The following is a 26,937-nucleotide window of genomic DNA, read 5'->3' on the forward strand; positions in this document are numbered from 1 at the left end:
ACCAAAGCAAGCTTAATTAAAGAACAATCAGTATTATGCAGGCATTTTCATTGTGAAGGTAACACTTGCTAAATCTCTTGTTCTGCATTTCTCTGAAAACCTTTCAGAGTTTCTCTGGGGAATGTTTTAATATTAAGAAGCTGTCTATAATATAACAAACTGTTAAGGGAATTTCACTAACCTAGAATATTATTCAGACCATTGTAAGTTTTAATAGTCTAGCCTTTAACAAACTCTGCTTCCTTACTCATTTGTCCATGAATTTTCTGAACCCACCACTTCTTCTGTTTAAACAGTACTTTCTTTCCCCATGATGTCAGTCTCTTGACTTCCCTTCTGTCTACTTCTCAGTTTTTTACTCTGCCTTCTTGACCCACTAACTCTATTCTGCCACCGTTAGCTTCTTTAAAGTGCAAGATTTACCTTCACCCCTGTACCCCAAGTGCCTTTTAAAAAAGCTGTGACTATGATAACATCTGTACTTCTGTAAGCAATTGCTCATGTCCATTCCACATTGTGTGTGCTCACCACATGCACTGATGCTGCAAGTTTTTCCCTCAGTAATCTCCATAGGGAAGTAGCTTGGGTGCCTTCTGAAGTGGCACCTTCATGATGCAGTATAAGGGGCCCTGCCTGATGCCCCCCCCCCCCCACCTGCAGTTCATTCTTGTTGCCAGTTACAGTGCTTGAATATTCTACTGCCTTGTTTAGCTTTGTTTGTGTTGTTCGGTCTAGTAAACTTCTTCTGTAATACAGTTAATAGGTATCCCTTAGTAGCAGTACTGTTTGTTAACGCTTAATTCGTTGGTCCACTGTTTGGTAACAATTAATTAGTTGGTCCTGAATGGGACTTTATCGAGGGATGGAGCATGTGCTGATTCCCAGGTTTTAAACCATGCAGTCATTGTAAGTGCCCAAAGCCAATCAGCAAGCCTCATAATAGCTGTTTGAGTCATACAGATGAAGGACGCGTAAGCAGCAGTTGTTGCATTTTAAGTCATTCACACACCAGCCGAAAAAGAAGAGACACACCACTCTCAAAACATGTCTGACAGTGTTACCTCCAGCACCAGAGAAGAGATTCAGCTTGACCCTGAGCACTGCGGCATTGAAGTGCCCCTTCAGCACCGTCTTCCAGCTGGCACTGATTCCGCTTCCTGGTTCCATGCAAGAAGCCTAAGAAACTTGTGAGGGGACAATCTCCCATCTCCCATAAGGGAAAAAAAAGGGCCGGAGGCAAGTCAGAACCTGTATCAAGCAGCTCCAGTCTGTTAGTGAGTTGGACACCAGCTCAAATTGAGCATCCTAGCCCACCCTGAGCCATGCCCTGCTACACCAGACAGGCTTGATGGCCTCTATCAGCTAGAAGTCCCGTAGATCCTAGAGGACCTTCAGGCAGCACAAGAACCCTTTTGCTACCAGTGCTGCCCACAGCAACTCTGTCAATTCCCTGGCCAAAGAACAAACCACCGTGGGACCCTTACATAGGTACCCATCCCAGCAGCACCACTCCCCATCATGGGGGACATCTCGGCATCGCTTGCTCACATGGAATTGACATGGAATTGACCGACAGTAGGATTCTGAGTGCAGTTTGCCATTTACCTGAGACAGATCCATGGAGGTACATAGCCCTGACAAGAACATTGGCACCAACCTTTCATGTCTCTTGCCTTGATACTGCTCATGCAACCATTCTGGTGAAACCAGCTGCTGTTAACTTTCCTGTAGACAGCGGTCACCCTTCAGACCATTTCCCAATCACATTATAGGTCCCTGTACAGATCAGACAAGTATAGATTGCTAGTCTACCATCACTGATCTGCTAACCACCAACAATCATTGGTTTTCTATGCCAGGGATCCATCACGATTGAAATGTTTTATCTCACAATCTAGTGGTGGTCTCCCCCTGTTCTTGGTCACTAGTTAGTTTACCATACAACTGAGCAGCCATCCCTGAATGCAGGCCAAGACCCAGCTCTGGTGCTACTGTCTGTGTCATCGGCATGACAGCTGCCATCATGGCTACAGTGCCAATGACTAGCAGCCTGATACCTGTGGAACCAGTGGGGGTTTATGCAATTGTCCCAGCCAATCTGATTGGTTTTGTGGGTCTCAACTAGACCATTAGCCTCATCATTGCAACCGCCTGAGGTAGAGATCCAGAAAAAGCCACACCCCATATCTCTGAGTACATCAGGCATCCAGCTACTGGACTAGCAGGGCATGTGAGGGCACTCAGAGTACCAAATTCATCCTCAGTATCGCCAAATGAGGTCATCTTGGCTCCCCCTCATCCAGTTCCACGACATTGTTCCAGGGCTCATCAGGAACTGGTGGAGAGGGTTGGGTCCAACCTGGGGCTTAAGGCGGAGGAATTGAAGGAGACATTGGATTAATTTTTTGATGTTTTTCATGTTGTCCACTCTGTTAGCATGAAGGGGTGTCAAAGATTATAACCACCCTGTGGCAGACCCTTCCTCTTTGACTCCCATCTCAGAAAGGTCTGAACAGAGATACTTTGTACCATCTAGAGGCCACCAGTACTGTATAGGCACTCGCCCCCCAATTCCTTAATTGTTGAGGCATTCAACCAGAGGAAGAGACAAAACCCAATCCAGAGCTACCCCAAAAATGAAAGACTCAAAGAGCTAGCTTTATTTGAGTGGAAAGTTGGCCAGTATGACTACAATGTGTGACAGACCATAGTTAAATGTGAGGCTTCCCTGTCTGAGAGTTCCAGTGAGGAATTCTGAGGGATCTTTGAAGAGGGTACAGTGGCAGTGAAAGCCGGCCTCCAGGCAGCTTTGGATGTAGAGGCCTGCACTATGATCTTGGCCAGCTCCATGTGACAGGTGTCATACCTGCTCCTTTCTGGCCTGTCCACTGAATCTTTGTAGTTGATGCAGGACCTCATATTCTATGGACAGGCTCTGTTTATAGAGCAGACAGACCGACTTTCTTCCCGGAACCCTCAGGCAGTGAAGCCTCAGATGTAACTACTGCCTGCCACATATTGTTGTCATGCTAGCCAAGGAGGACTTGGTTGTTAGCTACTCTGAGTTGCAAGATAGAAGATGAATAAATTTTCCACCTAAATAAATCTAGTTCTTTGAGTCAACCTGCACAAGGACTTTTCTGCCACTGGACAGGTTTCACACCCTGAGAGACCTCTTCGTGGAATTATCTGCATTTCCACAGATACCATCTGCTGGACCACATGGTGTCATGGGTATACTTGGTCTGCCACCCCAGACTCCCCGTGTGGCCCCTGCAGCAATGTCTGGCATCCCACCCCGGGGACCACCTAGAAAAGGTTGTCACAATTCTCCCATACTTTGCTCATTATGATGGTGGACTGAGAGCGAGAACATTCTGGAAGAAGTGCCATTCAACAAACACGGTCCCTCTGTCACATTAGCATCAGATGTATCAGACCTTGGATAGGGTATGCACTTCAGAAGTCTGCAGACACGAGGAATATGGTCCCTGAAAGAGGCAAGTTTGCACACGTCAGGGAGCTCAGGGTGGCCCAGTTGGCTTGCAGAATATTTTTGCTTCACCTGTCCAGTCAAATGGTGAAAATCCTGACAGACAATATGTCTTCAGTTTTCTACATCAAAAGGCCGGGGAGAGTGCATTCATTGATGCTCTGCAAAGGGACCCTCTGGCTCTGAGACATTTGCATCAGCCACAGTATCCATTTGGAAACTTGTCACCTCCCATACATAACAAATGCCCTGGCAGATCTCTTTAGGAGAGAATTCAAGTGGTTGCTTGAGGAGAAGCATCTGCACATGCTGGATGTCAGGAAGACCTTGGCTTTTTACCTAGAACATACCAAGCCTTTCCATAAATCAACACAGCTGTTCCTCACTACAATGGATAGAATGAAAGGCTCTCTGTTTCTTTGCAGGGAATTTCCAAGTGGATTACCTCTTGCATAATGACATGCTTTGAGCTGGCAAAGGTCCTGCAGCTGATCATCAGAGCCTATTTGACAAGAGAGCACGTCTCTTTGGTGGCCTCCCCAATTCACATCCCAATGCAGGACATCTGTAGAGGTGCAAAGTGGTCCTCTCTCTCCATGTTCACATCCCATAACACCATCAGTTGGTAGGACAGGGCTTCATGGTTGTGAACTCCTACATGCCTCCAATGGTACTTTGAAGTCAGCTAATGTGGAATTGATGTGAGCAATCAGTTGAAGAAAAGACAGTTACCTGTTTCCATAACTGGTGTTTTTTGAGATATGTTACTCATACCCATTTTGTAACCCACATCCTTCCCCATTGCCAGAATTTCGGGCAGAAAGAAGGGACAGCACTCCTTATACTGTATGATGAAGGTGCCACTCCGGAAGGAGCCAGAACTTCTCCCCTCAGGGAAAACTTCTGTCACTGGTGTAGCTGGTGAGCACACACGCCTACTGTGGAACGGACATGAGCAGAGCATCTCAAAGAACACCAGCTATGGAAACAGGTTACAGTAGACCACGGACTTGACTTACATTTTTTAATATTAATGCAAGTTGAGTCAAGGGAGGACCCTATGCCCCGCGTTACTCTTACCCCTGCAGGACCCAACTGCCAGCAATGCGCTGCTGGCTGGCTGGGGGACTTCTCAGGAGGCAGCTCTCGCCTCACAGCTGCCCAAGGCTGCAGCACAAGGGCCTGGAAGGAGTGGGTGCAGCAAGCAGAGCATGCTGCCGAATGCTGGGGGGCGGGGATCACAGCCTTCCTGCTCCAGCTGGCAGCTCCCTCTCCCTCTTCGGGCGGGTGAGCTGGTGGGAGCTAGGTTAGGACAGGGGAGGGGTCACCTCCTGCCCCAGCCACTGTCCCTTCTGTGCTAAACAGCCATAGCACCCCTGCTGTCCATCGCCTCCCTGGCTTTGAGTCGACAGCAGGAGCGGAGCAGCCCCAGCACCACGCCTGATGAGAGCACGGTGGTCACTCCTAGCGAGGGAGTGGAAGGGGTGGCAGCGCATGTGTGAGTCCAGGGACTACTAGCCCACATTTTCAGTTTTTAATATGCTACAGATTTTTGTATTGACAACTTATAACTTAACTGTAGAGGCTAAAGGTTAAGCAGGAAGCAGGTTAAGCAGGAAGTTTTAGGAGGTGGGTAGAGATCACCTCTGTTTGGGCAACTGAGGTGAGGAAGGCAATTTGGCATTGTGGGACTAAACATACGATTTGGATGTTTTAGCTAAAATTATCATCGGTGAAATAATTTAAATTGCTATCTTTAGAATTTAGAGGGAAAATTCATTGTGATGGATGAGTCAACGTTGTTTTGGGTTGCCTTGCATGCTCAGAAAACCATCACCATGTCAGCTTAAATTCAGTTCACATTTGTCATTATCATCTTCATATCTGTAAAGCCTAGAAATATATGTATATCATAGAACACTAGGACCAGAAGGGACCTCGAGAGGCCATCGAGTCCAGTCCCCTGCCCCGACGGCAGGACCGACCACGATCTACACCATCCCTGATAGACATCTATCTAATCTGTTCTTAAATATCTCCAGCGAGGGAGATTCCACAACCTCCCTTGGCAACTTATTCCAGTACTTGACCACCCTGACAGTTAGGAACTTTTTCCAAATGTCCAACCTAAACTTCCCTTGCTGCAGCTTAAGTCCATTGCCTCTTGTTCTCTCCTCAGAGGCCAAGAAGAACAAGTTTTCTCCCTCCTTCTTATGACACCCTTTAAGATATCTGAAAACCGCTATCATGTCCCCCCTCAATCTTCTTTTTTCCAAGCTAAACAAGCCCAATTCTTTCAGCCTTTCTTCATAAGTCATGTTCTCCAGACCTTTTATCATTCTAGTTGCTCTTCTCTGGACCTTCTCTAATTTCTCCACATCTTTCTTGAATTGGGGTGCCCAGAACTGGACACAGTATTCCAGCTGAGGCCTAACCAGCGCAGAGTAGAGTGGTAGAATGATTTCTCGTGTCTTGTTCACAACACACCTGCTAATGCATATATTTAGTGATGGCTTAGTCTGGAGTTTTTAAAGGACCTCAAGAAAATTAATCACTTAATTGTAGTAGGTGGAAGGTGCCTTAACTCCTATAGACTGTCTAGATTCTAGAGTACAGTGCTGTGATGTGGTAAATTCAGTATATTGTGGAACATTTCATAACAGTTGAATACCGGAGCTGTTATCACAGCACATGCATTGCGAAAGAGAGTGATGTGTCGGAGAATTCCCCCACTCAATTGCTTCTTACCTTTAATCTGTGACAGTCTAAATACTTTTTTTTCACTCAAGGGAAATTATCTGTTTCTTTATCATTCTAGTTTGACTCTGTTGAATTAAACATATTGACAATAGCTAAATTTTGCTTATGGTAACAAAGATTTGGAAGGATTTGTGGACTTGGTACTATTAAATCCAGAAATATAAATTCCTGTGATAATTGTCAATTGTAAGACTGAAATTGCAGTTTTTTAAATATGTTGTTTATATACTCCCTTCCATCTCTTTCTTCCTGGCATGCAGAAGTTCAGTACTTGTGACAATGGAATGATTTAGTTTTTTTAATTTAATTTTTCAAACTTTTTTTTTCCTGTGGCACACCAGTCTTGGCAGAGACATGTCCATACGCAGCTTCTCCCTCTGTTGTGACCTTCTAAATCGTGTTTGCCATGCAGCAGTCACTTGCTGTAAGGATGCCCTAGAGAATCACCTTCATGTTGTTGTAGGCACACTAATATCTCTCGTCGGGGACCAGACTGAAATTGAGAAGCAGGTAGCTTTTCAGAAGATGCACTTGTTGCTCTTCTTTATTATATGCTTTCTGGCTTTTTTAGTTAGTTCCAGTCTACGTTTTTATAACTAATATTTCTACCTGTGTTTTAAGCATAACGTTTAGTATCTTTTTATATGCTCTGTATGATTACATCACAGATTGTTTCCATTTGTTACCAGTTGTCACTTAAGTCGTAAGTTTTTTTTTTGTTTTTGTTTTTGGTTTTTTTTTAAATAAAGACCTATTTTGATAAGAAGTGTACAGTTCTTGGACATCATCTCTTTGTCTCTGTGGCCTGCATGACTGCTGAAGGAGAATATTTGGTCAGAACTTTACTTCAGATATAGATGTATATAGACTGCATTTTTCTATGTAGACATGTTGTTGACTTGACTTAGATATTATAGATAGGCACATATTCATTTGTGTTTCGGCTGCTCAGTGGCTTTAAAACAAATGATTTCTAGGGGTCCATTTGCAGCTCTGCAGTTACGTTTATTGGAGCACTTCTGCTCTCAAACCCCTGTCTGTTGGGCTTGTGCCTTTTAACAAGATTGTGCTTTTTGCTGAAATTTAGCCTGTAAGTTCTTGGTCAGTGGAGAGAGCATGTTTTTACTATTTACATATATTTGTTTATATTTAAGGATTGCTAAGGTAATAAATTGAAAGCATTACAGCTTTGTCTGGCACAAAAAGGAAAATATGTTTTAGCTGAAAAAATGCATAAGACAACAGAATTTTTTTCCAAATATATGGTTATTTAATTGAAATGTACCTAAACTGTAGTAAATTCATTCAAATAATTCACATAGAATGTCAACAAAACTCATGTAAACAGTTGTAAGTCTTACTTTAATTAGGCATCTTATAAATTCATAAGTTATTTGGCTTTATAACCCTCCTGTCATTTTGAAATATATCTTTTATATAAAACATAAGAACCTTTGCAGAAGCACTATATATTGGTAGATTTTTGGCTAATGCCACCAAATTTCTTGTGCTTGGACCACTTTTTGAAGAATATCTGTCTTGAGAGAGCTAGCAACTTAATTAAATATTTAAAAGAGTTCTGCAGTGGACTTACGCACCCGAGCAATTATGACTTAAACAAAAACAGCAGAAACTGCAAAATCTATGCTAGAATGACAAAATACCAGCCTTATTAATATTTATAAGCCAACCAAATCATGCAAAATATTATAGCTTTCAGGAGTGAGAAAGTCGAAAAAGTTTATCTCAATTCTGTATCGATTACTTCACTTTTATGCTATGTCTATTTTTAAGTCTCAGTGAATTACAAATATTACCTTAGAAAGACACAGCGTGCAATGCAATATCTTTTATTGGACCAGTCTTAGTGAGAGAGACAAGTTTTTGAGCTCTTTAACATAGAGCTCTTCTTCAAGTCTGGGAAATGTACTCAGACCTGAGGAAGAGTTTGGAATAAGCTCAAAAACTTCTCTCTCTCACCAACAGAAGTTGGTCCAATGAAGCATATTACTTCATCAGCCTTGTCTCTCTAGCATCTTAGGCATGACTTGGCTAGAATAAGACTGCATACAAATATGCTGAAGCGCCTTATAGACTAACAGATTTTTGGAGATGAATGTGACAAAGTGGGTCTTTGTCCACGAAAGCTTGTGCTCTAAAAATCAGTTAGTCTATAAGGTACCACAGGACTTCTCATTGTTTTTGCAGATACAGACTAACACGGCTACCCCCAACACAAATATTCTGTTGTCAGTGAATGAGCCAGTGTCTTTTTAAACATTTTGTAACATACAATAACATAAAACACATAGTTTTATATATTTAGTCTGTACAGAATACATAAATGTTATTTCTTAGAATGTTGTGCTTGGCTTTTGGGGCAGTTTTCTCATTAAGCTGTTCTGTTTTATTTATTTATGTAATTATTTATTAATTATTATCCAGGTCCTAGGTTTGTTGAAGTACCTAGTGATAGATAACAAGGATAAAGAAAACTTGTACCAGTCAATCAAACATTTAGATCCTTTCCCTGAGCATCCTGCTTTTAGAGATTTGCGTGCTACTCAGCAGAACATCAAATACAAGAATGGAGCATTTTCATTTTTGGAGGTAATTAACTTTAATTTGAGCTACATGATACAGTCATTGTAATAAGTCCCTTTCAGGTGAAGGCCAGTGTACTGACTGTGATATATTATAGAGAGATTATTTCCCCTTAAATTAGACATTTTTTTTAATCTGTGCCTAATTTCAGGAGCTGATCAATTTGTATTTCTCAGTTCTCGTGTTTTTTGCATATCTGTTGGTGTTTACATTGCAGTGAAATTCCTTTGAGAACCATTTCTTCACATTAAAGATTGTGTTATGCTTATTACAAAACTGTTGTTTTGCAGGAAATTAACCATTTCTTATCAGTGAGTGTCTGTGACTCACTGCCATTGGCAAGACTTGAGGGATTAAATGATTTACGCAAACAGTTGGAACAACATAAAGATCAGATGACGGACCTCATGAAACTTTCTCAAGGTACAGACTTCTGATATCGTGTTTTATTTCTTACTGCATACTGTATTCTTTTGATTAGTACTATACCTTTGCTGTAGTTGTATATGCACACCAGACTGATATGTATTGTATAAAACTGTGGAGTGTGTTCAAGTCACTCTGAGGGAGGATGCTCCATGCACTGTCCAGTTGCTTGTAGGAACTGTTAAGGTGTCTGCACAATGTGGTCCTATGGAAGAGCTATGAACAGCTTGAGGACAGTCATTGAAGATGGAATTTTAAGAGATTGTATCTGCTAACATAGAAGTCTCTAGTGAGCATGTGACCTGCAGTTTTTTCAAAGGCTTATAACTTGGCCACATTTGATTGGGTTTTCACAAAGAAGGCAAAAGATACATTGCGGAGGCCAAGGTTGTGAAAAAATTTTTGTGCAGCAATCCTTTATTGCATTCAGGGAGCAGAATTCCCGAAAAGTAAATATTTTTGGCCAGCCCATATATTTATACCTGACTCTGAATTCCCATGTCTTTGCCATGGTTGGGTTAATTCTTCTTTTTTCCTCCTTGTTTCATTCACTCTTAACTGAATACAAAATCAATCAATTGTTTAAAAAATCACAAGTTTGAGACAAATCTAATCAAATAAAAAGGTTGGGTTTTAGGGGCAAATAATACATACAAGAAGATCCCAGACCTTTACTCTATTTTCTTGCAGTAAAATATGATGGGTCAGTTGTGATAGCATGCTGTGCTGCAGATACAGATTTTCATATCTTATAATATTTGATCTATGCAGTCATGAAAGATAAAATTGGAAGTCTCTTTGCATTTCCATCCTGGGATTAATAAATTAGAATTAAATCACAATTTAATTAAAAAATCACAATTAATTGCAGTCTTAAACAATAATAGAATATCTATTATGTAAATTTTTTTGGATTTTTTTCACATTTTCAAATGTATTGCTCTCAGTTACAACACAGAATACAAAGTGTCTGAGACTCATTTTATTTTTATTGTAAATATTTGCATAATCTCACCACAAAAATTGAATTTACAAATGTACAGTTATGTACAAAAGTGGCTTCATTCAAAAACAGTGTAAAACTTTAGACGCTACATTTCTGCTCAGTCCTACTTCTAGTTCAGCCAATTGCTCAGACAAACAAGTTTGTTTATATTTGCAGGAGATAGTGTTGCTTTCTTCTTGTTTTTATCACCTGAAAATGAGAACAGGCATTCACATGGCAGCTGGCGTTGCAAGATATTTACATGCCCGACATGCTAAAAGTTCATATGTCCCTCCATGCTTCAACCATCCCAGAAGGCAGGCATTCATGCTGATGATGGATTCTTCTCAATAACAATCCAAAGCAGTGCGGACCAGCCCATGTTCATTTTCTTCATCTGAATCAGATGCAGAAAGTTGATTTTCTTTTTTGATGATTCAAATTCTGTGGCTTCTGTATTAGAGTGTTGTTGTTCTAAGATTTCTGAAAGCATGCCCCTCCTGGTCATCCCTTTGAAATTTTGGAAGACACTTCAGATTTCCTAAATTTTGGGTGAAATGCTACAGCTATCTTTAGAAATCTCGTACTGGTATTCTTTGCATTTTGTGAAATCTTCAGTAAAATTGTTCTTAAAACACACTACAGCTACGTCTACACGTGAACCCTACATCGAAGTAGCTTATTTCGATGTAGCGATATCGAAATAGGCTATTTCGATGAATAACGTCTACACATCCTCCAGGGCTGGCAATGTCGACGTTCAACATTGATGTTGCGCAGCACCACATCGAAACAGGCGCTGCGAGGGAACGTCTACACGCCAAAGTAGCACACATCGAAATAAGGGTGCCAGGCACAGCTGCAGACAGGGTCACAGGGCAGACTAGCGCTTCCGGAGCAACAGCTAGCCGCTCCCTTAAAGGGCCCCTCCCAGACACACACAGCCTGCACAGCACGCGGTCTGCAGAGCCATAGGCATGCACACCTCGGGCAATGCAGTCATGATGGACCCCCAGCAGCAGCAGCAGCAGCAGCAGCTGGAGGTCCACCCAGCCGCCCCTGCAGGAGCAGTGCTCGCCCTGCTCCATGCCATGCAGGGGGCAGCTGAGCACCTCCTTGCCACAGAGGAGCAGCTGCCCGCGGGGGAGGAGGGCGCAACCCCCAACCCTGCAGCACTCCGACCCCCCCGCCGCCTCATACGCCACCGGCTGTGGAGCTACCCCACCAGCACTGACTGGTGGGAGCGGCTGGTGCTTGGAGAGTGGGACGACGAACGCTGGCTCAGGAACTTTCGCATGAGCCGGCAGACATTTCTGGAGCTATGCCAGTGGCTCAACCCCACACTCAGGCATCAGGACACCGCCATGCAGCGTGCCCTCAGTGTGGAGAAATGGGTCGGCATCGCTGTCTGGAAGCTGGCCACTCCAGACAGCTACCAATCCGTGGGCCAGCAGTTTGGCATCAGCAAGGCCACCGTCGGGGCTGTCCTCATGGAGGTAAGAGGACCCACGGGGGGAGGTGGGGGAGGCAGCCCTGGCAGGGGAGGGGGGCCCTGGCAGGGGAAGGGAGGGCCACACACACCCTGCTCACCCCTCATTGGTGCTCTCCCATGTACTTCCCCTGCAGGTCATCCGCGCCATCAACGCCATGCTCCTCCACAGGCTCGTGAGGCTTGGGGACCCAGATGCCACCATCGCGGGCTTTGCCACCCTGGGCTTCCCCACTTGCTTCGGGGCTCTGGATGGGACTCACATCCCCATCCACGCCCCGGAGCACAGTGGAGGACGTTACATCAACCGGAAGGGCTACCACTCAGTGGTCCTCCAGACCTTGGTGGACAGCCGGGGCCGTTTCCTGGACATTTATGTGGGCTGGCCTGGCAGCACCCATGACGCCCGGGTATTCCAGAACTCAGGCCTGTGCCGCCGGCTGGAGGCGGGGACCTACATCCCCCAGCGGGAGATCCCTGTGGGGGACACCACCATGCCCCTCTGCGTCATCGCAGATGTGGCATACCCCCTCCGGCCCTGGCTCATGCACCCATACACAGGCCATCTTTCTGCCAGCCAGGAGCACTTCAACCAGCGCCTGAACCACACGCGCCAGGTGGTGGAGCGCTCATTTGGCCGCCTCAAAGGGTGCTGGAGGTGTCTCCTCGCCCGCCTGGATGCGGGCCCCACCAACATCCCCCAGATTATGGGTGCGTGCAGCGCCCTACACAATCTGGTGGAGAGCAAGGGGGAGGCCTTCTTTCAGGGCTGGGCTGTGGAGGCCGGCAGGGCCGCTGTGCAGCCACCCGCTGCCCCCAGTCGCCAGGTGGACCCCGAAGGGACCCGGGTCCGGGAGGCCCTGCGGGCCCACTTCAATGAGGCCGCGGGGTGAACGCTGGCAGGCCCCCCACTGTCCCCCCCATCCTCCACAACACTCCCTGCCCCTACGCCCACACCACAGAGCACCCAAGAGCACCCCCCCACACTTTTCTTGTACAAATAAAAGCAGACACTTGTTTGTCAAATCAAACATGTTTACTTGAACTCTTCTTAATAATAACTATAGAAATTCTAACTAACTGATATATATGTATGTATATTAATATAAAAACAGGGATAACAAGGAAGGGGAGAACTATTTACATGGGGGGGAAGGATCAGACATTGAAAACGGAGGTCACAAATAAATAAATACAAACTATGTACAGGCCAAAAAACCAAAAAAGTGGGGGGAATATATACAAAGGGGGGGGCCCACGTCCTGGGCCCCATGCCCCTACAGTCCAGCACTGGGGGTGGGCGGCTGGGATCCCCACCTCGGCCGCAGCCCTGGCTGGGGGCCGGGCGGACCGGAAGATACGGCCGGCGAGTGTCAGCTGGCCCCAGGTGCCCCTCGGCGGAATGGCCCTTGGTGGCGGGGCGACGGCGGACGGCGCGGCGACTGGAGCAGCAGGTGGAGCACGCAGGGCGGGCGCAGCGGCGGACGGCGCGGCATGGGGGGCCAGGTAGTCCGCTATGCGGTTGAATGTCTGCATGTAGGCCCCCCATGCCTCTTGGTGCCAGGCCAGCGACCACTCCTGCAGGTGGAGGCGGCGTTGCTCCACCTGCAGCCGCTGCTCAGCGACCTCCACCTGCCGGCAGTGGAGGGCCAGCAGGTGGGGGTCCGTCACCAGCGGCTGCTGCTGCTGGGTCCGCCGTCTTGCCCGCCGTGGGGCCGGTTGGTCCTCTGCCGAGGGGCTGGCCTGGAGCGATGGCCCCGGAGGGCTTTCCAGGACCACTGACGCCTCGCCGGCGCTATCCGGTCCTTCCGATGGTGCAGCTGCGGAACACAGGAGTGGGGGAAGAAGAGTGGAGACAGCCGATAGTGTGGGCCCCGAACCGTGGCCCTTGTCCCCCCACCCCTGTGCTGCAGGTTCCCCATCCCCGTGAGATGCTGCTGTGATGGGGTTCAAGGGTCCCCCTGCACTGCACCCCGTCCGCTGGCGGGAGTGACTCACTTCACTCAGCAGGTATGACAGGAGAGGTTTCTTAGGCAACAGATGCCCAGTTTCTCCCAGAAGTGACAGTACAGCAGTCAGAGACAGTCCTTCCAACCCGTCCTGGGGAGAAGACCCCGAGGGGTGCCCCTCTGGGGTGTAGCTTTCCCCCTCCTCAGGCAGGCAGCCTTCTAGCTCTCCCTTCCCCTAGCGTCTAACTGCGGCCCCCGATTCAAACCCAGCTCGGCTCCTCCCTCCTCTTTGTTCAGGGCAGAGGTGTAACCTGCCAGTTGTAGCCCCAGAATCATCCTTAGCCACTGGGAGCTATTCAGCTTGTTGCTCATATCTAGCCTGAGTCTCGCATTTGCACTCCCCCCACTCCATCACCTGCTGCTGCTGGGTGTCCGACCCCTTCGCCCCGGGGGACCCTAGAGGTTCCGCTCCCCCCTGCCCCGGGGATGGGGCATGGCACTGTCGTGGTGGGGGGGGGCAGGGGCTGATGCACTCCTGTGAGGGACATGCCACTGCTGTCCTTGGGGCCATGGTCATCTGGGCATGTGGAGGGCCCTGGCCATATCTATTACCCCCGCCCCTCAACCCCGGGGGTGTGCACCAGGGGGGTACATACCTGACGGTCCACTCCCACGGTCGGGGAACACCAGGGGGGCGGACGCCCGGCTGCTGCTCCGGGACGGCAGGAGGATCTGGAGGCCGGTGTCGGTGGAGGAGGAGTCTCCCTCCTCCTCCTCCTCCTGCTCCGGTGCCCCTGGGGGGGCCCCCGGTGTGCGGGGCTTGCCTCCGGGGCGAACTCCGTCTCCGGGGCCTGCTGGGGCTCCTCAGCCGAGGTGTCAAGTGTGACCGGAGCGGGGGAGGTGTGCCGGGGGCCCAGGATGTCCCTGAGCTCCCTGTAAAAGGGGCAAGTGACGGGGGCGGCCCCAGATCGGCTGGCCGCATCCCGGGCCCAGGCGTAACCCTGCCACAGCTCCTTCACTTTACTCCGGACATGGTCCGGAGTGCAGGCAGGGTGACCCCGGGCGGCCAGGCCCTCGGCCAGCCGAGCGAACGCATCCACGTTCCACCTCTTGCTCCCCATTACCTGGAGCACCACCTCCTCGCTCCAGAGCCCCAGCAGGTCCCGAAGTTCGGCCTCCGTCCAGGAGGGGCCCCACTGCCGCTTCCCGGCCTGGCTGCTGCCCTGGGAACCCTGGTTCCCCTTGGGGGGGGTTCCCTGAGGGCACTGGGGGGGCTGCCGGGCGGCCATCAGGTCGGTTGGGGGTGTGGGTGGCTGCAGAAGAGCGTGCAGGCTAGCTGCGTGTTACTGCTGCTGCCTGCACGCTCTCTCAGCTTCCTGCACAGGAAGGGAGGGGGTGGGGATCTTTAAGGGGCTGCTCCACGCAGCCAACATTGAGCTGAGGGCCTGGAGAGAGCGTCTCTCAACCCCTCAGCTGATGGCCGCCATGGAGGACCCCGCAATTTCGAAGTTGCGGGACGCGCAACGACTACACGTTCCCTACTTCGACGTTGAACGTCGAAGTAGGGCGCTATTCCCATCCCCTCATGGTGTTAGCGGCTTTGACGTCTCGCCGCCTAACATCGATGTTAACATCGAAATAGCGCCCTACACGTGTAGCCGTGACAGGCGCTATTTCGAAGTTAGTGCCGCTACTTCGAAGTAGCATGCACGTGTAGACACGGCTTACATGTGCTGACTCATCATCCAAGACTGCTGTGACATGAAATATATGACTGAATGTAGGTAAAACACAGAGAAGAGACATACAGTTCTTCCTTAGGAAGTTCAGTTACAAATTTAATTAACACATTATTTTTTCAAAGAGCCATGATCAGCAACGGAGGCATATCCTTTGGAATGGTGACCAAAGCATGAAGAGATAGACAGACGTATCTTTCACATATCTGGAACGCAATTGCTTGTCAATGCTGGCTCATAAAATTGTCATGCAAAAACCTGTTCTCATTTTTTAAGATGTTGTAAATAAGCAGGCAGCATTATTTCCTGTAAATGTAAACAAATAAGTTTCTCTTAACAATTTGTTGAACAGGAAGTAGGGCTGAGTGGACTTGTTGGCTCTAAATGTTTAGTTGTTTTGTCTGAGTGCAGACACAAAACAAAAAAAAACCCTACATTTATAAATTGCACTTTTGTGATAGAGTTCACTGCATAATTTGTATGATGGAAATTAAAAAATGCTAAATATCATTTTATTTGTAATATAAAGTGAGAACTGTATACTTTGTATTCTGTGTTGTAATTAAAAATATTTGCAAATGTAGAAAAAAATCCAAATATTTAATCCATTTATAGGTATTCTGTTGTTTAACAGATTTATTACAACTGCAACTAATTATGATTTATTTTTTGAGCTAATCATGTGAGTTAACTGTGATTAATCAACAGCTCTATAATATGTTAAAATTTTCATCCTGGAGAATCGCATGTCTTGGTCCTAAGTAAAATATAGGAATTAGTTTAAGAAATGATGATTTTTATATTTGTGGAAATATTTCTGTTTGTGTTAAGTTTCACAAGAGCTTTTATGTAACAGATTTGATCTGATAACTGTTACAAATACATATGAAATAGATAAAGATGCTTTTCTTTTTTCTTGTAAATGGTAGAAAACCCCCAGGACTGTGTAATTGTAAAGTTGGTGGTGTGCTTGCTGCAACTGTCCAAGAAAGCAGTTAACCATACAGGTGAAAAAGCAGTTTTAGGTAAGTATTTTTGCTTTGTGTCTACATATTCTAAACTATTACTAGTAAGAGTTGTCTCGCTTACATAGTTAGATGTTTCTTTAAAGGTCGGTTATTTTAACCTTTGGCAATTGCAAAATACTTCTTATGGTAATGAAATTAGTGCTGCTCAATTAAACATCGAGTATATAGTGGTAAATCAGGCACATAGATTTTCACCTGAAAAGCTAAAATTATGGTATTCAGCGGTGATGAGCTTCCACAACTCCAATGGCTGTCTTTGCTGAGCACTTCTGAAAACAGAACTACATATTTGTCATTCCTTCAGTGTATTTCTATTAAGTATTTGCTGAATTTGCTCCAAAGCCCAATATTTATGTCCGAAGCATGTGTCTTCTCATCTTAATGATGATAAAAGAAATGTTATACAATATATTTTAGAAGATCTAGAATTTTCATAACTACTGTTGATTGTGGATATTGCAGAACTTGAGAGCCAAAATTTGTTCTCGCAAACATGGATTGTATAATTGCAGCAAGGAAATAGACATATATTAGTCTGTTCCCTTCTTGCTGAAACTACTATTAGTATGTGTCCTGGAGCCTAAAAATTAACAAGAAAGCTGAGTTGTCACCTCCAGATGGGTAGGGAGCTGCAGCTAGAGCCTGGCTGTCCCTGGCTCCCAGTCATGCTGCTACCCAGGTTGCCAGCTGCAGGACCAGCTATGCCCACTCAGAAGCTGTCTGTCTCCCATTTCCCAGCTGGGCTCTCTGTAGGAAGCCCAGCTGCACTGAGGCTCCCTGTCAGGAGTCTGGGCACTGAACTGATGTTCTTGGCTTCCCAGCAAGATCTTGGCTGCACGGAGGCTCCCAGCTCCCTGCCAGGCACCTGACAATATCAGAGAGGTAGCTGAGTTAGTCTGTATCTTCAAAAACAACAAGAAGTCCTGGGGCACCCTATAGACTAACAGATACTAAGTCTTTCCAGGCTCCCAGCTTTACTATGAGTGTGGAGCTCCACTCCAGGAGCCCAGGCTGCTGCCGTGGGGAAACCGAGTGGTGGATGAGCTGGTAGGCTCCCAGCAAGCAGCAGCATGCAAAGCAGGAGAATCCAGGCTCTCAGCCCTCCTGCTGCCCCTCTTTAGTTGGTGGCAACACTCTTGTTGCGTATGCACACTACTCAGAGGGTGGTATTGTGGACATCAGCCAATACAGCAATCACGATCAGTGTTTGGGTGACTAACATAGAATGTTACATAGAAACGTTTACCCATGAAAGCTCACAGCCTAATACATTTATTATTCTCTAAGGTGCCACAGGAGTGCTTGTTATTACAGAAATTTAAGTTGATAGTGTAGACATGCTCTGAGTTTCTTCTAACATGATCTGTGGAAAGGGCAACACGAGTCACACAAAACTGTATATAATGTGTGTGCATATACACACACACATCTATACACAGTTTTAAAAAAGTTTTTCCTTCTACTATTCAGAGACTATAAAAGTAATACTTGCATTTGCAGAGGCTGTCGGAAGTTGTCTAGGAGAATTGGGACCAATAGATTTTTCCACAATAACTCTGCAGCATAGGAAAAATGGATTCTATTCCAAGGCGGCTGACTTATTTGAAAATAGAGAACTTCAGTGGGTCTTCGTAATGTTGACTCTAATCAATAATGCTTTAATAGATGACAGGTAAGTGTAGATTCTTGTGTACATTTGATTCAGTATTTAAAGTAGCGCCAGTGAAAAAAGCCATTGTCGTAATAAGGTTATCTGGTCAGTATTAGAGTTTTTCTCCCTTTTGTGTCATAATTGTTGCCTGCGTGCAGACAAAATAAAATCTGTTAAGCCTCTATTAGTGGGTCACTTTGAGGTTCAGGTTGCTAATGTTCCAAGCAAGCTGTGATGTTCTGCAGTGCGTTTAGTTAGGGCTCGAATGTGGATTCAAGCTAAACAATCCCAGAGTGCAAGCCAATAGGGCAGGGGTTCCCAAACTTTTTGGCATCATGCCCCCCTTTTGATTTTTGAGAAACCCTCATGCCCCCCACCTCGTCTTTACCATCATCCAATCCCCTCTTAATAAAATATTCAATTTGTAATTTAAAATAAACACAAAAACCTGATATAAAAATGTTATTTAAAATTAAAAATAAGCACATATAGTTTTTCTTGGCCCCTTGTGGGTGCCTGGTGCGGCCCCAGCAGACCAGCTGCCTGAGCCCCATGTCAGTCACCAGAGCTGACCACGCCAGCCACCCTCCTGCCTGAGACCTGTGCTGCCAGAGATTCCTGCCTGAGCCACACACTGCTGGGGCCAGCCACCCATCCACCCTTCAGCCAGCTGCCCACTAGCCACCTGCCCCAGCTGCAGGCCAGCTGTGCAAGCTGCCCACCCAAACCCCACGCTGCCAGAGCCAGCTGCCCACCTGCCATGCTGCCAGGGCCAGCCATCTGCGCCCAACTTTGCTGGGGCCAGCCACCTGCCTGCCAGCCCAAGCTGTCCAAGCCCTGTGCTGCTGGGGCCAGAAGCCCACCCACCAGCCTGAGCCTCCCGTGCCCCGCACTGCTGGGGCAAGCCGCCTGAGCTCTGTGCTGCTGGGCTCAGCCACCAGCCCGAGCCACCTGAATCCTGTGGTGCTGAGACCAGTTGCCCAAGCACCATGAGTCCTGAAAGCTGGCTGGCTGCCCAAGCCCCATGAGCCACACCCCCCGCGAGCTCCTCCCATCCCACAAAGCCAAGCACCACCACCCCCCAGCTCTTACCCCATCTCCATCTCCCTCATCTAAGCCAGGTACCCCCACCTCCCCTCTAATCCCACCCTCCTCACTCATCTTTGCAGAAGGCGGCTAGTTCCAAGTGGGCCTTCGCCAGCTGCCTGCTTTTTATAGCAGCTGTGTTGGGTCACCCACGTAAAATGGCAGGGCTGAGAGCTGGAAGCAGAGGCCGGCTCTTTCTTCAGGTGGGGGGAATAATGGGGGAAGCTGGGTTGCCTTGTGTCTCCCCTGCCCCAGAATTTCATCATGCCCCCCCAGGGGAGCATGCCCCCCCATTTTGAGAAACCATGCAATAGGGAGGTATTTGTTGGTGTTTGTGGTGTCTTCTGTAACATTTCTCGTCCGTATCATGTGCCTTCAAAACAGGAATGAGCAATAAAAAAGTGGTGGCCCACCAAGGTTAGTCCCTGGCAGTCTGGTGCTGCTATATTTACTTGTGCCTTTGCTGGTATTGGGTGACTACAGCTCTCATTGGTTGAGAATAGTGATCTGTGGCCAATGGGAGCTGTGATTGCCTGATACCTGTGGAGGCACAGATAAATATATAGGTGGGGGCTCTCCAGGGACTAAATGCGGCAGACCAGATCCGGCGCACAGGCTGGTATTTGCCCACCTCTGCTTTAGAATTATATTTGATGTACATACTTTTTCAACATAGATTTCATAATATTATGTTAAAATATTAAAGAATCCATAACTCAGGTATGTTTATCTTTCAGTATTGGTGTTCGATCTGCTGCTGCAGCCTGTTTGAAAAACATTTTAGCAACCAAGACTGGTAATGAATTTTGGGAGGTTTACAAAAACAAAGCTGATCCCATGTTAATATATCTACATCCTTTCAGAGTGTCTAGGAAGAAGGTATTTCTTTTATTTATTTATGTGCAGTGCAGAGCAATGAGAAAAGAAAATATAAAAAACCAATGTCTGTAAATATTTCTGAAGACCAGTGTTGCAGAATCTAGAAATGGAAAAGACCCTTATGATAGTTCTCCTGTTCCTGCCAGTACAGTATTCGTTCCCTTTGTATATTTCTCCGACCTGTTGTACTTTTTCAGGGGGGCTGAATTTTGCAGATGCTTACTTTTGCATCTTGTGTGTACTATTGCAACTCATTCCATGATTAGTTAAAGGATACATATAAGGGAAATGTTTACAGGATTAAGTTTAGGTCTAAATATACCAAACTGTGGGTCTTCTAATACTTTATTTGGTAACGTACTCTACAGCCTTGCTATCAGGAAGTTCTGTATGCTGTATTATAATAGTCCTTATTTACAGTAAACCCCCACTTTACATTATTTTCACATACGCATTAATTGTATAGCTGCAAATGTTGAAATCTTGGGCTCCAGCCGCTCGCTTCTCCCAGCTGAGGGAAGCGGGTGGCTGGAGCCTGTGGGGGCACGGCTTCTCCCCTGGCTTTTCCTGCCTGGGCAAAGCCACATGGCTCCTCCTTTCAGCACTCCACTGCTGGCTCCAGTGACGGAGTGCTGAAAGGAGCAACCGTGTGGCTTCCCCTTTCAGAGCTCTGCCTCCAGCTCCAAGCACTGGAGCCAACAGCAGAACACTGAAAGGAGTATCCCTACGGCTTCTTCCTGGCTTCCTGTGAGCTGGGAGCCAGGTGCAGCAGCACCTGGTCAGTTCCCAGGTCTCGCAAGCAGCGCTGAGCTGGGAAACTGACCACGCACTCCTGGGCCTGGCTCCTGGCTCTCCAGGACTGAGCAGGGGCCTTGAAAGTGACCAGGCACTGCTGCACCTGGCTTCAGGCTCCAAGGGGCTCAGAGGAGGAGAAAAGGTCTCCCTCTGTCGACTTACAAAAAATTAGAGTTAGGTGGGGATTGCGAGGAACGCAATCCCTTTATAACTCGGGATTTTACTGTATATGAGTGCATACTGTTTTTTCCACAAAACTGTTCCCTAGTTCAGTGCACTTTATAGATATACAAAGGGGCAAAAGTGAGTTTGCATTGTCTGTGTTTAATTTTATTGCTTGTCTATATTTTGGGAACAAATTGTGTGTATGCTGATTAATTTTTTGTAGAAAAACACAGCTTTGCATTTAAAATATTTTTTTTAAGTTTTGTTTTTGTCTAGTTTTTAGAAGTACCAAGTAATGAAAGAGAAAGTCCTTCAGAAAACCTGGATGATGTAAGTGTGTGGATTCCTCAGAGTGTAAGCCATAATACCTGGATTAAAACCCTGACTTGGTCATTACTGGACAGTGGAGGAGTGCGAAATGAAGTTCTTCAGTTACTGAAGCCAATGTGTGAAGTGAGTTGAGCTTGTATATAGCGTCTGTGTACAGCAGCCACAGATAATTGTGCAAACTTAGTCATGACTCATGTTAATATCAGATAATTTGTAATAAAATCACCATTTTTCAAATAAAAAATGTTCAAAGCAGTCTGTTAATAGGCATTCATATACTAAATTAATATACATAAGCTGATATATTTGTTGTACGGTAAAGGAGTCATATTAGCCTGTGGACCTTGGCTGTAGTTAGTAGCTGAGAAATGTATTTTTCAGCAGCTGACTGTGTGTGCTTGTGGGTTCCAGGTGAAAACAGACTTTTGTCAGGCCTTGCTTCCTTACCTGATTCATGATATCCTGCTTCACGATTCAAACGAATCTTGGCGAAATCTTCTGTCCATGCATATACAGAGGTTTTTCACAACTTGTTGCATATACGCTTCATCATCCAGCAGATCAGTTACACCTGTAAGTTCCCATTCAGGTAAGGACGTGAAAATGGCATGGACAAGAATGATGCTTTCTTCCTCTTTCTGTAAAGGTGCATCAGCACTGGACACTTCTTATGCGGGATAGTAGTGTATATGCCCAAATAGCAGTGTAAACAGTGAGTCAGTGCATAGGCATATGGAGTAAAGACATGCCTGAGAAGTATGGGTATGTGCTCAAGTGTGTAACTTGCAACTAGACCCAAGCCATGCCTCCCTGTCTTCCTGGCTATTTTCAGTTGTGTGTTGTCTTGCTGCTTCAGCCCTTCCCTGCCAGAGTGGAAGTCTGCAGGAGCAGGAAAAGTTTCTGCCAGCTCCCAGCTGCTAGAGCCCTTCCCCAGTAAAATAAGACTCTGGAAGAGGGAGAGATTTTGACAGCTCCCATGCTGGAGCCTTTCCTCACCACAGGGAAAGATTCTGAAAGACTCTGGCAATGGGGCAGCTGAAGCCTTTCCCTCCCTAGGGCTTTTCATTGAGGTGTAGCTACACATTGTACTATAGAGGCATTTCACTGCAGCATGTAGCTATACTACATGCCTCTGCCAGTGATGTGTAATGTAGATTGTAGCCTTTGGTTCTAACACTAGATGCATAATACACACCAGTTTTAGCCAGACAGCATTTAGAAAACCTTGCTTGTGGAATTATTCACCTCAGTATAAATTACACCTTTTATTTTGCCATCAGACGTTTTGTGATGCATATTCACACTTCTCTCTTTTTTAATATAAATTATAGAACTAGAAACACTTGTTCGTGGAAGCATAGATAAAATATCTCGACAAACAATGCTTGATGTTGTTGATTACTTGAGAAGTCAAAAGAGGTGAGTTGTTTCTTTTTTTAAAATTGGCTTTGATTTAAAATTACTTTTGTTCACTATATTAAAATCTGGTGATGCTTTGAAGAGAATTACAATGTTCATGAATCTCAAATAATTGTAATAAAACAAACAATTCAGAGTAGTAGGTATACAAGGTGTGTTTATGTGATAATGTAATGATGTCACACTGGGAACATTTTATCAAATACGTGCCTGGAATTTGCCATCTGATTAGCCTGAAAAATAGGGGTTTACCAAAGGTCTGTAGATTAAAATGAATGCAGTTTCCAAAAACCTTTTGTCTGGAAATATCTTACAAGGTACAGATGTGTTTCTGTTGATATAGGCTTTACTGTTATGGTCCATTTCTTTTGTTTAGCTTAATGTTATAGAGCTGACCTATTATTATCTTATTAGGACTAGTATTGTTACTATTAGTATTATCACTATTAGCTTTAATGCTGTATTTAACTAGATCTATTTCAGGTACAGTTTTTGATGACAGTTTCTGGCTGGAGTTGAATTACCTTGAGGTTGCTATGGTGGCACAGTCTTGTACTGCTCACTTCACGGCTTTGCTCTACACAGAAATCTACGCGGACAAGATAAACTTGGACAAAGAACGAAAAAGGTATTAAGCTCAAAGAATACAGATTCTTCACGCTCCTGTCAAAAAAGGACATGTTGTAGGTGTCTGTGCAATGGTGTTTTGTTGGGAAAGAAAAAGTGAATTATATATCAGGAGGACAATTTTTTTAAGCTCAGAAAAATATCCTGGCCCTGAAAGTATTCGTATTAGTCCACCAAGGTGTCTTGAGCCCTGACAGAATGGTAGCTATCAGATATTAAAATCATATCATTCTGATTACCTACCAGAACACTTTCTTGTCACTATAGTCCCAGCAAAAATATTAATACATTCTATCAGCCAAAAGTCACAAATATCACGTTCCACATGGGATAATATATTCTAATTGTGACAGTTTATCACAAACTACCTGCTTAAGTTATATCAGAAATGGAGAGCAGGGTGGGAAATATAAAGAAAATGGTGTTCAGAAATGTATAGTTTTAATGTTGAGCATCTCTTAATACGATATACTGAGTAGAGACATAAATTATGTAGACAATAAACATACACACTTTTTATTTTGTTAAATGCTGATACTAGACTGAATATAGTGAACTGTTTCTTTTGGCCCAGAATAACGTCACAGAATTAAGGCAGTGAACAAATGTTAGCTCAGATAAAGCATACCTCCCTTCACCCTTTCCCAGCAAGACAGCATTTGTGTTTTGGGCCCATGGTGTCCAACATGCTGACCACTAACTAGCATGTGGCTATTTGACCAGTTGACTGTGGCTAGCTGGCTTAAACAATAAATATATTTTCAGAAGAATGTGGCTAGTTCATTATAGCAGAAATCATAGCTACTGCTACTGAAGTGATTACTGCTTCCATACTGATTTGACACCATGGCTGTAGGCATTCCCAAAACTTCCTTGTGTCAGAAGTTTGATTCTGAGAGAGATTTAGGTGACTCCAGTGTGAAGTTATTTTATAAACCTTTATGTGGAAAAATTACAGATGCCCTTAGTGCTGAAGGCACATAAATACTGTGCTTTTATAGAAAATAAAAAGAATCAGTTCACTTGAGAACAGATCCTTAGCCCTTCACGTTCCTTTTGTTTTGCTGTCTTAAGTTAGTATCTGAGGATTTGTTAAGTATGGAGTACTCAGCTGGTACAGTTGTAGCCAGCACAATGCCATTGCTCTGCTGCCCTTCCCCCGAGTTCATTGTATACATCATGTCAGGTAAGGTGGAACTATATAACTGGCCATACTGACTAACAGAGCAGCTTGAAACAAAAAGCAGAGAAATCATATCTCATAGAGATGGACCTCAAGAGGTCATTGAATACAATCCCCTGCACTCACAGCAGGACCTTTCATTATCCCAGACAGATAATTTAATCTAACCTGCCCCAGACCCTTGAAAGGCCCCTTCAAGGATTGAGCTCACACCTCTGGGTTTATGAGGACAATGCTCTGACCACTGAGCTATCCCTCCCCCTTAGCTCCTTTGGTATTATTCATCAGCATAAGTTAGAACAACCTCAGTATTTACTCTAACTTCCGTTGGGGGCTGCTTTATCATCTCACAGTATTCACTAATAGAAGCAGAAAGGTTGTAGGTAACTGTGCTCTATTTTCAGGTATGCCAGGCTTTTCTCTGAGGCACCAGGAATCAGTCTGGACCTTTTAGGGATTATTTCAGCTTCTCAGTGGCCTGCACTCTTTTTTTTTTTTTTCAATTAATTCAACCTGTTTGTTCCTTTCTTCTAGATCTGCTTTCAAAGCATCTAAAAATCTAACATTTGATGATGAAAGCCAAAGTTCAACTATTAGCAGTTTGAATGAGAAAAGTAAAGAAGAAACTGGAATCAGTTTACAGGTATGGATTATATAATATATATCTAATATTAAATATTATCTAATCTTAAATTAAACCTATCTTTGAAATAAAATAATGTATACAATTCCAGTACAAACAACAAGAAGTCTTGTGTCACCTTATAGACTAACAGATTTTTTGGAGCATAAGCTTTCTTGGGCAAAGGCCAACTTCGTCAGATGCATAATTCCAGTGTAAACAATATTTCTTGCCTTGAGTTTAGAGTCCAGCTGATCAAAACTTAGGCAATGTTTCTTAAATGTTCCCTCCTTTTCCTTCTATTCTACATCAGAAACTTTCTGAGTAAAATGTTTACCAGCTCTAGTTCAAAGTAAAATAGCCAGTTTCTGTGATTGATGAGCAGTATACAATATTTGAGAACACATCAGGCCTTCGTCACAATAACTCATCTGAAATAGAAATAGCATAAAATTGTATGCAAACACAAACACTTTTTCTCATGAAAGAACTTTTCAGATGATCACTGTTGGCTGAGGTTTTGTTACATATATCAACCAAATTCAGCAAGTTGATGATTGTCATGCGTTTGAGCACTGTCAGATCAAAAGGACATGATTATAATGTTACTCTGTTATATACTCTGCATTTGTGTTGATATTGCATGCATGTTTACTACTTATTCTGACTCAATGATTGCTTTCAATTAACATTTTATTCTTCATAAATCACATTTGTGAATTTTCAAAACACATTTGTCAGCTTGCATACCTTATGTCAGTTAATTTTATGCTCCTTTTGTCTTTCTACCAAATTTGCTAAGTTGTGATTGTGTTTTTTTAAATGTTAACAAGCATTTAGAGAGCTTCTGCTTTAGGCAGTCTATCAGTATTGCACTGGAATATAGAATTCAGTATTCCTGTTTTTGATCTCAGTAGCTGCATATGTCAAACATTGTTAACTATCTCACAAATGGTTTTCTAATGCACATGTATCAATATTTACGTATACTGTACTTGAATGTGTTCCAGAATAGTGGATGAAATGGTTTTTTTTTTTTTTTTTTCGTGATGGCATGTCTTAGGACCTTCTCATGGAAATATACAGAAGTATAGGAGAGCCTGATAGTCTCTATGGCTGTGGTGGAGGAAGAATGTTACAGCCATTAGCTAGGTACAATTTATTCAGTTTTTAGAAAAACATCATTTTATTTGTGAAGTATTTGAAATCTCAAAACTACTCTTTTTGTGTAACAGGATAAGAACATATGAGCATGAGGCCATATGGGGAAAGGCCCTTGTAACATATGACCTTGAAACAAGCCTCCCTCCAGCTACTCGCCAGGCAGGAATGATAGAGGTAATTAATTCCTTTAGTAAGAAATGAGTACAGGAATCACCCCCCTGCAATAATCAGAAGTATTTGTGCTTCAGTAAACCTGAAATTGATTTTCTTCTAGTATTTTATTGACATGATAGTCTGAGATTTAATCTTTGATCTATTTTCATATAGGAATGCTTTAACTGTGACTTTACAATGTGTTATTAAGAAGGGATGCTGTCTTGTATTTTCATCTTGAAGCCTGCTGCCATATCACCTGTTCTATGACCCTCATTAGATATTTCAAACTAACAAGAATTGCTTAAAATCAAGGTTCTTAAAAACACAGGTGCTGCAGAAAATAATAGCATTGTTAGCACTCTGCCATCTGAATCTCTACAAAGCAGT

At 44.7% G+C, this 26,937-nt stretch overlaps 1 protein-coding gene across 3 annotated transcripts in view; it reads left to right on the forward strand.

Annotated features, from left to right (window-relative positions):
- Nucleotides 1-26,937, forward strand: part of ATM (ATM serine/threonine kinase) — a 128,564-nt gene that overhangs the window by 63,248 nt on the left and 38,379 nt on the right. For all 3 annotated transcript variants that reach the window (XM_074984905.1, XM_074984914.1, XM_074984922.1), the window contains 13 exons: nucleotides 6,595-6,763; nucleotides 8,699-8,863; nucleotides 9,148-9,280; nucleotides 16,375-16,470; nucleotides 17,974-18,145; nucleotides 19,948-20,089; nucleotides 21,326-21,502; nucleotides 21,791-21,968; nucleotides 22,711-22,798; nucleotides 23,271-23,426; nucleotides 25,143-25,251; nucleotides 26,294-26,382; nucleotides 26,466-26,568. In XM_074984905.1, the coding sequence (XP_074841006.1) occupies nucleotides 6,595-6,763; nucleotides 8,699-8,863; nucleotides 9,148-9,280; nucleotides 16,375-16,470; nucleotides 17,974-18,145; nucleotides 19,948-20,089; nucleotides 21,326-21,502; nucleotides 21,791-21,968; nucleotides 22,711-22,798; nucleotides 23,271-23,426; nucleotides 25,143-25,251; nucleotides 26,294-26,382; nucleotides 26,466-26,568 (1,777 nt within the window). The remainder of the gene's footprint in view (nucleotides 1-6,594; nucleotides 6,764-8,698; nucleotides 8,864-9,147; nucleotides 9,281-16,374; nucleotides 16,471-17,973; nucleotides 18,146-19,947; nucleotides 20,090-21,325; nucleotides 21,503-21,790; nucleotides 21,969-22,710; nucleotides 22,799-23,270; nucleotides 23,427-25,142; nucleotides 25,252-26,293; nucleotides 26,383-26,465; nucleotides 26,569-26,937) is intronic.

The sequence above is a fragment of the Carettochelys insculpta genome, chromosome 1, assembly GCF_033958435.1.
Source record: "Carettochelys insculpta isolate YL-2023 chromosome 1, ASM3395843v1, whole genome shotgun sequence".
NCBI lineage: Eukaryota > Metazoa > Chordata > Testudines > Carettochelyidae > Carettochelys > Carettochelys insculpta.